The sequence below is a fragment of the Ornithorhynchus anatinus genome, chromosome 10 (assembly GCF_004115215.2).
Source record: "Ornithorhynchus anatinus isolate Pmale09 chromosome 10, mOrnAna1.pri.v4, whole genome shotgun sequence".
NCBI lineage: Eukaryota > Metazoa > Chordata > Mammalia > Monotremata > Ornithorhynchidae > Ornithorhynchus > Ornithorhynchus anatinus.
Window position 1 is genome coordinate 43,010,887 of NC_041737.1, and position 15,595 is coordinate 43,026,481.

A 15,595-nucleotide genomic window follows, 5' to 3' on the forward strand; every position below is an offset into this window, starting at 1 on the left:
CAGATCCTTCCTATTAATATTTACGCGGCACCCACTGGGTTCATAGCCTTGCATCAGTCATTTACTATAAATAATTTTTAATGCATAGCCAACTCCCACACTGTGCTGGGCATGGTAAATAACATAAAAAGATTGAGCTGGGGCTTGGATTCGGGGGATGAAAATCCAGAGATAAATGTAAAGGGTCCTCTCGGGAAGTATTGCAATTTTACATATTCTTTGCCGAGTACTTTGAGGGGAAAGAAGCATAGTCTGAGGCTCCCGGCCTGATTAATCGACGTTATTAAAGTTCAGGATGCAGCAGGGATACTAAGCAACAGATCAACAGCAAACCAGTTGGCTGCAGGCCTAATGATACAGGGTAAGCACAACCTATGTAGTTACACACCCTGTCAGTAGTCCCTCAAAGTAATATTTCTGGGATTAACCCCAGTGCTTACAACAGTGCCTGGCACATAATAAGCAATTAACAAATACCACAATTATTATTATCATCATTATTATTAAAATGTAGTGAGAAAAGGATTGAGAAGAGATTTGGTCAGTTGACATCCATCATATTCCCAACCCATGAGGTGCAAATTAGGTTAATAAATCAATGTATTTATTGAGTGCATAATATGTAGAGCGTGTTTTGAGCGTGTAGACAGCATATTGAGCACGCAGTGCAGGGCACTTGGGAGAGTGTAACAGTATAACAGACACATTCCCTGCCCACAACAAGCTTAGAGTCTTGGGGAGAAGACATACATTAACATAAATAAATAAATAAATAAATAAATAAATAAATAAATAAATAAATAAAGATATGTTCATAAGTGCTGTGGGACTGAGTAACACAGAAGGGAATGAGAAAAGATACTTTATTCCGGACTATGATTCCCGAGGACTTACTTTTCAGGAGGGGTATACCTGCTACTTCCAAGATTTATCAGAAGTGTTTAGTGCAGTCTGAAGTGCTCAGGATAGTACTCCACACACTGTAAGCCCTCAATAAATACCTCTGATTGATTGATACTGAGCCTAAAGGATTAACCAGGGACTCTCATCAGTCCAGCATAAGATGCTGTTTGCAACAGGTGTTATAAGAAACATTTTCCTAAACCCTAGATGGTTAAACTGCAAAAGGGAACATTGGAATCCAAATTGAGCTCAAACTGCCTGAGAAATATAAAACCAAGAATACTCACAGGACTAAGACAATTGCATGCTATATGACTGTAGGAGGGGAAAAAAACCCATAATCATTACATTCAAAGAAAAACGGCAGAGCAGATTGGGAACAGAAAGGAGATAAGCAAAGTGAAACTCTACTTGAAAAGCCTTTTGCAGAATTTGAACCAAGATCTTAAGACTTCTTTATGCTCCTGAGCAGTTTTGAAAGGGCTGCGTGCAAACAAATGGGCTGGAGCAGACAAGCACTTAGAATGGAGCACTGCACACCCCTAGGTCCTCAATAAATACCATTATTACTACTACCACCAAGAGATGAGCTGTTTGTGAGGGGAAAAAGGGAGCGGCAGACATCTGAAAAATGGTTGGAGGCTGACTGGAAAAGGAACAAAGAGATAAAGACTTTTTACAAGGGCTATTGAGCTACATTTGAGAAGGAACACATTCTCCAGTGACTTATGGATCGGACATGTCCGGGAAAACTCTCCCAAACCAAGTTCCACAGGGAACTCACTCAAGCGATGAAACGGCATGTGGGACAGTCAGTGGTTGTTGGACCTCCAGGGAGGTTTCGTGGTGAGTCACAATCTTGACTCAAGGGTCTTGACAAGTCTTTCTCTGCACTATTATTCCTCCAGGAGGGAGGATGCAATTTATCCCCAGGAAATGACTTAATGCCCTTATATCTTACTAAGCCGGGGGACAAAATGGCTCAAGATGGTAATTTACGGCTGAAACCCTGATTAAAATGGGATCATTTAGAGACATGTGGGCATAAAGATAGCTGTACTCAGCTATATCAATTACTGCCAGAAGATTGTTTGCAACTTTCCTTCTCAAAAGATGTGGAGAGTTTCCAATTCTGTTTATCTCTCCTATCCAGTCTGTGGAATTAAAGGTTTTAAATTGCAAAATAGCTCTCAGGAGGTTCGCGACTCATCGCCCGTAGCTTCTAACAGCTATCACATCCGTGACTACATAGAAAACAGACGATGCCCTAAAAGAGTTAAAATCGCCCAGAACTCCAAGCTGCGTATTGAACTTGCCTCATAGTAGCTGCGGACCGCGTTGCAAAATGCTTCATCAGCGACGATCTGCGTGTCCCCATTGAGAAAGGCCTGGAAGCGATCCTTCAGTATCTGCAGTTGGTGTTTATTGAGCTGCGAGCAAGGAAAACAGAGCTTAGTTCGCCATAACAGCCACAGAGCAAGACTTCAAAGAGTAGTATCTGAGAAGTAGCATGGCCTATTGGAAAGAACATGGGCCTAGGAATCATAGGATCTGGGTTTAATCATGGCTCCAGCCACCTGCTTGCTGTGTGACCCTGGGCAAGTCACTCCACTTCTCTGTGCCTCATTTTCCTCATCTCCAAAATGGAGATAAAATCCTACACCCTTCTTCATAGATTGTGAGCCCTAAATGGGAGAGGGACTGCATCTAACCTGACTACCTTGTATCTTAACCCAGTGCTTAGTACAACATTTGGCACACAATAAGTGTTTAGCGATGCACTTTGCTCCTCAAACACTAACCTGCTCACTGTACCTCGATCTCGCTCATCTCACCACAGACCTCTAGCCCATGTCCTCTATCTGGCCTGGAACTCCCATCCCTCTTTCATAGACCACCACTCTCCCTACCTTCTAAGCCTTACAAAATCACATCTCCTCCAAGAAGCCTTTCCCACCTAAGCACTCATTTCCCCTATTTCCTCTCTATGCTGCATTGCCCATACATTTCGATCTGTACCCTTTAAGCACTTGAAACTCACCCCACCCTCAGCTCCACAGCACTTGTGTGCATATCCCTAATTTATGTTAAAGTCTGTCTGTCCCTCTAGACTGCTAACTTCTTGTGGACAAGGTATATGTATTCCTACTGTAGAGTACTGATCTAGCAGTTAGTACAATTTTAGGCACTCAGTGCTCAATAAATAGAATTGATTGACTGCACTTATTATTACTATTATTAGCATTTGTGGCAGGTTTAACAAGGAAAGGAAGAAATTCAAGATGAAGGAAACAACAAAACCAAAAAAAACAAAACACTGAGGCTTGCTTTAAAAGGGATTTTACCTTACTGTCATCTGCACACATCAACGTTCATCACAAATACACATGAATAAGCAACAAAATCGCTTTAGAAACTGTCTTCTCTATCAAATGCTTCTGAAAGGAAGCTAAGACCTTCTTAAATCAAACTGCTCTTTGTTCTTCAGGAAAAAAAAAACAAACATCCAGAGACAGGACTACTAGTTAAGATTAAAAATGCAACCAGAGCTTCATATTTTTACTGACTTGATTTTTTTTCCTTTTTTATTCAAAAATATTTCCCAAAGATCTTTGACTCATGACTTGGAGATCACTGAGCTGTATACCCACGGTGGGTTGACAACTGTCTTTCCAGGCCATAGATGACTTGAAAAATTCAGCTAAAATTGGTCACGTAAAAAATATTTCACTGGACACGAGGAGAGGGTGAGGGGTGGCTTCCTTGTGCCGCTTAATCCACTGGTGTTTGGGGAGGTGACAGCAGGACCTCCCTCTCCTCTAAGTGGCAACAGAGCTGCCTTCCAGCAGCAGGATGGGGCGATGGCTGCAGTTGTGGGGCTCTGGGGAGGTGGAAGTGAAGGGGTCTCTGCCCTACCTCTCCTCAGGGTGTCTCTGGGGGGTTGACACCAGACTGAACTGACCTGTCCGCCTCAGGGACCGGTGTGGTCCCAACATAACGGCTGATTTTGACTCCTGAGACTGGACGCGTCACATACATTTAGGTGTCCCCTCCTCACCGCCCTCCTCAGCTTCCCCCACCACTTCCCATCTGTCCTGGAACGGCAGAGGGTGGGAGATGAGTGGGAAAGGAGAGCGATGGAGATGCTGTCAAGTGCTTGCTGGAGGGTGGTAGCCCAGGCAAACTGCCCTTTGTTTGCCCTTTGCCCTTGGTTCGGCTGGCACCGGCTCTCTGCATTGGCAGACTCAGAATCTCACCACTAAAGGCCACAGACATACCCTCACCAAGGGAGGTGGGGGGTGGGGGATATGGCCAGATACCATGGCTCTCACCTTAGCCCTGCCACGACCTGCAGGGTGGCCATTGGTAAGATTTAGCCCATCTAAACATCTTTGAGAACATCTTGTGTCTACCCAAGCATTAAAAAAAGAAGTGGAATGTGCTTTCTAAAATGGGAAAGGCCTGAAGACATCCCCCCAACCTCAACTCACTGATTTCCTACTATTCATTCATCCAATAGTATTTATTGAGCACTTACTGTGTGCAGAGAACTGCACTACGTGCTTAAAAGTACAATTTGGCAACAGAGAGAGACAATTCCTACACAACAACGGGCTCACAGTCTAGAAGGGAGGAGACAGACAACAAAACAAAACAAGTAGAAAGGCATCAATAGAGTCCATGTGGGCTCTAAAACCACACTCTGTAAAATGAGCAATAAGTATACTACAACCCAGTCTACCTACTTCACTTCTCTAACATCACTGTGCTGGCTGTACCTCAGTCTCATCTATCTCATTGTTGAAGCCTTGCCCAGTCCTTCCTCTGGCCTGGGACTCCCACCTCTTTCACTAACAGCAGACCATCACTCTCTCCACTTTTAAAGCCTTATTAAAATCACATCTCCAAGAGGCCTTCCCCAACTTACCTTTCATCTCTCCTACTTCTTCTCCCTTTTGTTTCACCCCTGAACTTGGATTATTCATTGAATAGTATTTATTGAGCGCTTACTATATGCAGAGCACTGTACTAAGCGCTTGGAATGTACAAATCAAAGCACTTGATATTCACCCCACCCATAGCCCCATAGGACTTATGTTCATACCTCTAACATTTTAATGTCTATCTTCCTCTCTAGACTGTAAGCTCTTTATGAGCAGGGAATGTATCTACCAACTCTGTTGGACTGTACTCTCCCAAATGCAAAGTATGATGCTCTCCACACAGTAAGCGGTCATTCAATTCCATTGATTGAATGATTTCACCTTGTAAGATATAAACTAACAGCTTTGAAATAGATATGCCTAACATTTGTGGGCACCATTTCATGTCTGCCCAAGCTGGAGCCACAGTCAGGGAGCTCCCAACAGTTCCTCAAACCAGAGACGTCCAAACTGGGCATCAACCTCCTCCACCCAAAGAATCCCTGGGGAAAATTCCCTAATTAGAAGGGCCCTCCATATTTGATTATTTGATTTTAGTGACTAACTCATTCAATCGTGTTTACTGCATGCTTACTGTTTGCAGAGCACTAAGCACTTGGGAGAGTACGATACAACAATAAACAAGACATTCCCTGCCCACAACTATCTTCCTGTCTATGGGCAAGCACCACAGTTGGGTATTTGATTGCAAACTCGTTACTGGCAGGGAATGTGTCTGCTAATTCTGTTGTACTCTTCCAAGCGCTTAGTACAGAGCTCTGAACATAACGCTCAATTAATTCTATTGATTGATCATGCCCTTTTAAATTGATGATGACGGCACAACAAAATGAGCCCCTTCTTGTACCCTTTCCCATAGACCACCACCCCTCCCTCCCACTGATTGCTCCTCCTGAGTTGAGGATGTCCAAAACAAAAAAAGGTTGGCAAGCATTCAGTATGGAAGTGGTGTTTCAGAGCAGATTCGGAGGGACCAAGATTCAACAATGTTGGAATTATTTCAAGAGTCAGTCAAACTCAGAGGAAGAAGAGTAGATGATTGGTGATAATCTTACCTAACTGCTTCCATGTACTGGTTTGAGATTTTCTCCCCCAAATCTCTGTGACTCCAGTTGCTTTTTTAAATGCACAGAAGATTAATGGAAAGACCAATGCTCAGTTTTGACTTTTCATTCACAATCAAAAAGGAACCTACTTGCCACAAACTAGAGTTTCAGAGGAATATGAATAGAGCAAAAGCAATGGATGGCCCTGAAATATTAATAATTTCATTGCACAGGCCTAAAAATACAGACTTGGGTATTCACCTAGTTTTTTGGGGGTAAAAAAAGTTCCCAAACCTCAGTGACACCCATAAAGATTCTCATTTCATCCTGGGTCCATCATTGGCCTCATCTCAGGTTCCACATGACTGGGCTGAACGATCCTCTTGAGATAAGGTACCAAAGGATTCTGGGAAATCTCTTGCCAGTTGGATAATCCAGTAATCAGCCACTTTAGGAGATGAAGAATTCAAGTTTTAAAAGACCATTAGGGGGCCATTTGCGTGGTGGAGGCTTTGATGACGTGTTCTTGCTTCTCAAAACAAGTAGTAAAAAAGCAAGAGACGTTTCCACCCTTTATATGATACTTGTAAAGCGTTTACTATGTGCCAGGCACTGAACTAAGGACCTGGATGGATACAAGCTAATCAGGTTGAACACAATCCTTGTCCCACAAGGGGCGCACAGTCTTAATCCTCATTTTACAAATGAGGTAAATGAGGCACAAGAAGTTAAGGGACTTGCCCAAGATCACATAAAAGTGGCAGAGCCCAGACTGGAACCCAGGTGCTTCTGACTCCCAGACCCGTTCTACCAGCCAAAGGGAATTTGCACTGTCCTCCCCCTTGCTGCTTCCCCTTTAAATGGCAGTCAAATGATGAGAGAAATGAAATCGAATTTGGGAAACTGCCAGATATCGAATCCAGACAGAGAATGTGCTGCCCTCAGCAAGTCTGGCTCCTAAAATGGAGAGACATCCGCTTTTCGTAAGGGGGCCGTTTTTGAAGAAAAACTAGCATGCTTACAGCATAGTTACGGCTAATAATAATAATGATGATGATACTAAGCACTTATGATATACAGCAGTAGGACAAACCCTCCATTTTCTGGTGTGTGTGCGTATGTGTTTTTAATGGTATTTGTTACGCACTTACTGTGGGCCAAGCACTGTACTAAGCACTGGAGTAGATACAAGCTAATCATGGGGCTCACAGCTTAAGCCCCATTTTACATATGAAGTAACTGAGGCACTGAGAAGTTAAGTGACTTGCCTAAGGTCACACAGCAGAAAAGTGGCAGAGCTTTAAAACATGTCAATTAAAACAATACGACAACTACTTCAAATCTTTAAGTATAGGACTGAAAACAGAGAGACCACGTTTAGCCTGCAGTGACACAGAGCTTTCGAGCCCTCTTTCTTCGAACGTCATTATTTTATCTTATGAAATGTTTGAATGATTAAAAAAAAAATCATTTCGACTTAAAGGTCTCACATCCCCAAAGACATATTTACCCAATATCAATAAAGTATTCATGGAGTTTGAGGAAATGGATGTTCTTTCTACTGAAGATTAACAGTGAAAGAGTCAAACACATACATCGGTGACTTGAGTGTTTGCTTTAGGTTTTTCTTCGTCCGAAAAGCAATATTGTTTTTTCGGTCCGGAATACTGCTGACGTTTAAAAGCAAATGTTTAATGTGCTTTGTTCCACAAGAGGCCATTCAACCACAGGGATTTAAAAACTAATATCGCTGTGCAATGAAGAAGAGCAGCTTATTATGCACTAGCAAACTTTATCTTCACTTCTGGGGTATAGGAGATGTGAGAAATCCAGATTGTGAACTTCAAATGGCAGGACAGCTTGTTCCATTAATACACGTGACTTAAATCACAATCATCAGTATGCAAAGAATGGCGAAAACGGTCCTTGTGACAACTGCCTGTTTCAATGGTCTCTCACGATACTCCTCAGATATCTTCAACTGCTGCCCATTTCTTTCGGTACCAAACTCCTGACCACTGCCTTCAAGGGTCTCCATAAGATCCCTCCCTTTCTATATCTATCCATCAGAGGTATTTATTGAGCACTTATTGTGTGCAGAGCACTGTACTAAGGGCTTGGGAGAGTACAATACAATAGAGCTGGCAGACACTTTCCCTGCCCACAACCAGTTTACAGGCTGGAGAGAACTGCTCTCTTCACACACTACAACCAGCTCGTGTTCTTTGCTCCTCAATGATATCGAGTGCTTACTGGGGGAAGAGCAATGAACTACGCACTTCCAACGGAACCAGCACAGCCTACTGGACAGAGCATGGGCCTGGGCGTCAAAAGGACTTGGATTCTAATCCCAGCTCTACCACGTTGGCTATGTGACTGAGGGCAGGTCACTTAACTTCTCTGTGCCTCAGTTTTCTCATCTGTAAAATGGGAATGAAGACTGTGAGCCCTATGTGGGACAGGGACTGTGTCCAACTCAATTAGCTTGTATCTTCCCCAGTACTTAGAACAACGCCTGGCACATAGTAAGCGCTTAACAGATACTATTAAAAAAAATGGACCTCACTCTTAACTCTCCTGCTCCAACCCCTTGTTCAAACTCCTCCCCATGCCTACAAACTCTCCCTTCTAATCTGCCATGAAAACGTCCTTCCCCATTTTCAAATCCTTTGAAAAACTCACCTCCACCTGGAGACATTCCACATCTAATCCCGACTTCCTCAAATCAGGTCAACACAACAGCCCGTTTATAATAAATTGCTATACATATGCTACTTCTTTACTCAGGTGTGCATTAATTTGTCCTGTTATCAATTCTACCTAGGTTTTTCCCCTGCTCCCTATATATGTAAACACTTTATCATTATTATTAATAATAATAATAAAAATTGTGGTAGTTATGTGCTTACTACGTGCCAGGCAATGTTCTAAGTGCTGGGGGTGAATACAAGTACATCAAGTAGGACGCAGTCCCTGTCCTACATAGGGCTTACAACCTTAAGTCCCATTTTACAGATGAGGTAACTGAGGCACAGAGAAATTAAGTGACTCGCCCCAGATCGCACAACAAAACGTGCCGCACAACATGGCAGAGCTGGGATTACAACCCAGATCCTTCTGACTCCCATGCTTGTGCTCTGTCCACTGGGACACAATGCACTTTCTGTCTACTTGTTTCCCCTACTAGAATCCAGGCCACTCCAGTGCATAGCCATGACTTACTCCCTTTTTATACTCACCAACGTGCCTAGTTCAGTGCTCGGTATACTGCAGGTGTTCAGGAAATACTACTGGTTTCAATGAGTGCCAGCTCAGGTCATTAATCAAATAAAATGAACCCTGACAAGATATTCTTTGCCTTTACTGTGCCGCCTCTTTTCTGTGTGTGCTTGTGATGTGATGGAAGCTCTGAGAGTATAGTTGTCTTTATTTTGGAGCAAAGGTTTCTTAAAAGGAGAGAAAGAAGAGGTGCTTTTTTAATGGTATTTATTAAGCACTCACTATGGACCAGGCCCTGACTAAGCAGAGGGGTAGTTACAGGATAATCAAGTTGGATACAATCCCTTACCCATATAGGACTCACAGTCTTAATCCCCATTTTACAGATGAGGGAACTGACGAACAGAGAAGTGACTTTCAAAGGTCATACAGCAGCCAAGTGGTAGAGACAGGATTAGAAGCCAAGTCCTTCGACTCCTCGGCCTGGGCTCTTTCCATTTGCCCACACAGTTTAGAAAAGAAAGCTATTCTATAGATTGAGAACACACTTATTACTACATACGAGTTTTCTATTAGGAAATTATTTTCATCCTGGTAGGCCTAACTTTGAAGTTAGTTTTTCTTAGCCACATCCTCAGCTGAACAATGCCATCAGATGTATAGAGGTTTCTCCCTAATCGTTTCTTTTCCTCATTGGTAGGACATTTTTATCTGGGGAAGGTGTTGCTTTGGGGAATCCCGGCTTTGCCTCCTATGGAGGGTCTCGGCATGGATGAGGAAGGTTCTTGAGGAGAGGAGGGGGTAAGGAAGGGAAGCATGTCCCTGCCCAGGAAGAAAGCCAACTGTCAGCTCCTTGTGGGAAAGGATGTGTCTATAAACTCTGCTGTACTGTACTCATATTACAGTGCTCTGCACACAGTAGGCAGCTCAATAAATACCACTGGCTGACTCATCTAGTGTCCACTGGCACTTACCTTAGAGGTAAACTTGTTACAAATGCCTCTGAAACCAAGTCTAACCTTAACCACTTTGGCACCAAAATTTGAATCTCATATATCATGTATTCTCTTCAGTCAACATCCTCATTAAGGCAATCCAAGTATTTTTAAAGTATTTTGCCTTAAATTTTAGATGGCAAGTGATTCTGGGGGACAGAGCACATTTTTCTAATATCCTACGCTGCAAATGTAAGCACATTCCATGAGAAAGTGATTTTCACTCATTCTCTGGATATCTTGCCTAGTCAACTATACAGAACCCAAAGAGATTTGCCCTCACTCACAAAGACAACAGTGGATGTTTTAATCTCCAAACTCTTTCCAAACGACATTGTCCAGAACACAGAGCCTCAAACTCCAGTATTCCAAAGGGCACAGTAAAAATATTCTGAAATACTGCCACCATGTGGCAATTTTGACAATAACAAATTAGGGAGCCAATGAACACCAGCTTCCTTGCCCTAATAATAATAATAATTATAATGGTATTTTTCATGGCTTATTATGGGCCAAGCACTTTACTAAGCACTTGGGTGGATGCAAGATAGCTGGTTGGACACAATTCCCATCCCAACTGGGGCTCACAAGTCTGAGCTGGAGGGACTATCTGTTCATTTTGACCATGAGAACGAATCTTAGGCTCCCCAAACACTCATTAGGCTAAAACAACTTAACATAGTTTTCAACCATGAATTTAGATGCCAAAACCCAATTCTAATCAATATAAATGGAATGGTCTCAAATTATTATCTTGAAAATTATCAGCCTGAAGCAACTTTTAGCCACATACTTGGAAGAGACGGCATTGAAGATTATAAAACCAATTTCTGATTTTGCCCCCTGGAAAAGTCTCCACGAGTAATTTTCAGTAGCACAGACACTGCATGTCCAACACAAAGCATTCTTTTTATATTTAAAAAATTTGCTAAATTCTTTTATTCAACAACTCTTACCCTAATCTAACTTTTTTCTGTCATCCTTCTATATTCTTATCCAGTCCAGTGTGGCGGAAGGAAGTGCAGGGTTGGGGAGACCGTCATCAAAGACAGGAGAAAACCATGCAAGTTCCGGCTTTAATTTCCACACTTCTGCTAAACTGTATTAATTTTGCAGAGACTCAATTTCACTAGAATTCTAGTGGAAATAAAATCTGATTTAATTAACATTAGTGATTTCTAAGTCAATTCAGAGTTGTGTCCAGTTGATTGGAGGTCATTACCCACAATCCAAAACTCTTCCTAATGGGAATACTACAGCTTTCCTGCTGGGTAGCAAATCCATGCTGGTGGGGGGAAGGGGGAATTAACAGAATCCAATTCTAAGCAGCATTGCACCACTGCCTTTAACAGAAGAGGAGGGACTTCCTGCAGTAAATTCCAGGGTATATATCCAGTTCTCCTGGATTGCATTCTTATCAATCCTGCATTAAGGGAATTCTGCACTGTAGTACTCTCCAGGGGCTACACTGCAAACTCATGGGCATAAATAATAATAATTGTGGTACTTGTTAAGCAATATGTGTCAAGCACTGTTCTAAGCACTGTGATAGATACAAGTTCATCAGGTTGGACACAGTCTCTGTCCCACATGGGGTTCACAGTCTTAATCCCCATTTTACAGATCAGGTTGGACACACTCCCTGTCCCATATGGGGCTCACAGTCTTAATCCCCATTTTACAGATGAGGGAACTGAGGCCCAGAGAAGTGAAGTGACTTCCCAAGGTCACACAGCAGACAAGTGGAGGAGGACACTTTCTTCCATCATCTCACCCATCCATGATCAGAAAAATGACTCAGGCAACAGAGTGAAGTATGGACTGGAGAAGAGAGGGCCTGGAAACAGGAAGACCAGTGAGGAAACAGATACAGTAGGTGTCCAGGTAAGACTGGCACTGGGAAGAGTCTGTGTGGAAGGGAGGCAAGGGGCAGTGGCCACTGGGATGCAGAGGAAGGGGATGATTCTGGGAATGTTGTGGAGGGAAACTAACAAGATTTGGTGACAGACTGAATATGGGGTTGAAGGTGAGAGAGAGGAGTCAGAAATAATGCTAGATTTGTGGGCTTCAGATTATGGTGGTTACTCTTGGGAGAGAAGAAGAGTCAGTTTGGGCAATACTGAGACTGATGAGCTAATGGATCAATCATGTAGACATGACCCTAAGTCAAAAGGAAACGAGAGATGGCAGAGAAGGAGAAAGGTCATGGATAGCAAGGAAGATTTCCTAGCCATCCATAAAAAGGTGGTATTTTTTTGTTTGTTTTAAAATGTCATTGGTTAAGCACTTACTATGTGCCAGGTGCTGTACTAAACGCTGGGGTAGACACATGATAATCACGTTGGACGGAGTCTGTGTCCCACACAGGGATCACATTCTTTATCCTTGTTTTACAGTTAGGTAACTGAGGCATGGAAAAGTTAAGTGACTTTGCCCAACGTGTGACAGCAGACAAGTGTCAGAGCCAAAATTAGGACCTAGGTCCTCTGACTTCCAGGCCCGTGCTCTTTCCTCTAAGAGCAGTGCACTGCTGAAGACTTGGGAGTAGATGAGCTCTCTAAAGGAATAAGAGCAAAGTGAGAAGAGAAGGGGGACTCAGACAGACCCTTAAGGACACATCCATAGAGAAGCATGGTCTAGTGGAAAGAGCCCAGGCCTTGGAGTCAGAGGACCAGGTTCTAATCCCCGCTCCACCTCTGCTGGTTGTCTTGAGCAAATCACTTATCTTCTCTGTGCCTCAGTTTCCTCATCCGTAAAACTGGGATTCAATGCCTATTCTTCCACTGACTTGGGACTGGGACTAGGACTGGGACAGGGACTGTGTCTTGCTTGATTACTCTGTATCTACCATAGTGCTTAGTTCAGTGCATGACCAAGCAAACACTTTATACAATTATTATCATTAATAATTGTGGTATTTGTTAAGCGCTTCTTGTGTGCCAGGTACTGTACTAAGCGTTGGGGCGAATACAAGCAAATTGGGTTAGACACAGTCCCTTCCCAGATGAGGTGACTGAGGCCCTGAAAAATGAAGTGACTTGCCCAAGGTCACACATAACAGTAATGGTGGAGTCAGGATTAGAACCCATGACCTCTGACTCCCAGGACCTGGCTCTACCCACTATACCACTAGCCTGTGAGCTTGTTGTGGGGAGGGATTGTCACTCTTTATTGCTGTACTGTACTTTCCCAAGCATTTAGTACAGTGCTCTGCACACAGTAAGCTCTCAATAAATAAAATTGAATGAATATTATTAAATTTGGGAGGTGGGAGACAGAAGAAAAGCTGGGGAAAGAGACTGAGAAGGATGAGCTAGAGGAAAGGAGAAAACCAGCAGGGTACTGTATCAGGAAAGCCAAGGGTAGATTAGTGTGCCCAAGAGAATGTAACGATCTACAACCAGAGGCCTTCCCAGACTGAGCTCCCTTTTCCCTCTGCTCCCTCTACGCCACCCCCGCCCCCCACCTCTCCACAGCTAAACCCTCTTTTCCCCCCCTTTCCCTCTGCTCCTCCCTCTCTCCCCTCCCATCCCCTCAGCACTGTACTTGTCCGCTTAACTGTATGTATCTTCATTACCCTATTTATTTTGTTAATGAGATGTACACCACCTTGATTCTATTTATTTGCTATTGTTTTAATGAGATGTTCTTCCCCTTGATTCTATTTATTGCCATTGTTCTTGTCTGCCTGTCTCCCCCGATTAGACTGTAAGCCCGTCAAATGGCAGGGGCAGGGACTGTCTCTATCTGTTACCGATTTGTACATTCCAAACGCTTGGTACAGTGCTCTGCATATAGTAAGCTCTCAATAAATACTATTGAATGAATGAATGAGAGGCAGAGGAGGATTAGGGTTGAGCGAAGGGGGGTAGTTGTTGGGATTGTAGAAGTTTAAGAAGGGAACTGGAGGTGAGAGGGCACAAACTGTGCATACATTTCATCATTATCAATGGTATTTATTGAACGCTTACTATATGCATAGAGTTATACTAAGCGCTTGGGAGAGTACAATACCACAGAGCTAGTAGACACATTCTCTTCCCACAATGAGCATATACATCTTCAGCTTTCATGATCCGAGCCCACCCAACAAATCACCCTCCAATCTAACACAGCCCTGTTTCCGGTCTCCAAGGGGTGTCGTGAACCAAATTGATATCCCAAAAAAGGTGACCCTGAGGGTGGGGGGTGGCAAGGAGGTAGGGGGGACATCACATAACAGGTAGACTGGAGTTCAGGACTGCAAAAAAACCCTGGTACATACTCTCCTGGCTGATATCTACAAGAGTCTGTGACCCTCATTCAAGAGGCTAATAGACTTCTCTGAGTCAGGTCAGGGAGAGGCAAATACAAAATAATTTAGTACCCCTGCCTTGCTTCATATTATCCTTCCAGTCACAAAATTTCTGGGTGATGAGGCTTCCAGAACAAAAGTAACTTTTCTATCATGATTTGCAATATGGGCTTTATTTTTTTTTCTCCCTATTAAAAGAGTAAGATTTTCCTAATGGTATTTGTTAAGCACTTACTATAAGCCAGGCACTGGGATAGATACAAGATAATCAGATTGGACACAGTCCACGACCTTAATGGGGCTCAATCTTAATCCCCATTTTACAGATGAGAAAACTGAGGCACAGAGAAGTTAAGTGACTTGCCCAAGTTCTTTAGAAATGAACTACAGAAAAATTGGACAACACCCCATGATATCTGAGTGGACTGAGAAATGACAACGTGGAGGACAGAAAAAAATCATATTTCAGAAAGTCAAAAATAGTAGTCTCCCACTTCAAGATTACCTGAATCACCACTGTTTGGGTTTTTTATACAAATATTTTGCCTCGGTGTTACTTTTCTAAAGCTTGTGCAGGCGAGAGTGCTGAAATGCGGACCAAAGAATATGAAAGTGGATAAACATTGCATAAATGGAGGTCTTTCATACCCTATCTAGACCGCAAATGAGGCGTGACAGTTCAATTGAGACCCAGAGCCCAGCAATTAGAACTGACGGGATTTCTGAAGAAAGCCACTAAGCATCACTACAATACAGCCTCCACTGCTGTCCTGCTGCCCCTCCAATCGCACTGTCCATTCCAGTGCAAATTTACTGGCACAGCTTCAGGCTGCAGCATTTATTTGATGTTTCAGTATCCATTTTACCAAACCCTGTGCGATAGTTCTACCTACTAGGACTCCCTGGTTTGTCACTAGCATTGATTTTTTGGACAGTGCTATGAAGTTACCAGACTAGCAATGGGTACTTGACGCTTACTCCTCTCCTCCCTGCCACGGGGCTAAGGACAGAACTAAGAATTAGAACTCGGCTCTTGAATTGCTGCGGCAATGGATAGGCCGTCTGCCCTCCAGAACAATCCACTGCACTTAATAATCAGTTTTTGGAGGTCTCAAAGCAACAAGGGTCCTCACAGTGCTGCTGGAGAACTCAGTTTTAGATGAAGCTTGATAGCCCGTTACTAGAAGCACTAAC

At 43.2% G+C, this 15,595-nt stretch overlaps 1 protein-coding gene across 16 annotated transcripts in view; it reads right to left on the reverse strand.

Moving 5' to 3' along the window:
- Positions 1-15,595, reverse strand: part of CADPS2 (calcium dependent secretion activator 2) — a 371,011-nt gene that overhangs the window by 290,856 nt on the left and 64,560 nt on the right. For all 16 annotated transcript variants that reach the window (XM_029073511.1, XM_029073500.1, XM_029073498.1 and 13 more), the window contains exon 2: positions 2,220-2,333. In XM_029073511.1, coding sequence (XP_028929344.1) covers positions 2,220-2,333 — 114 coding nt within the window. The remainder of the gene's footprint in view (positions 1-2,219; positions 2,334-15,595) is intronic.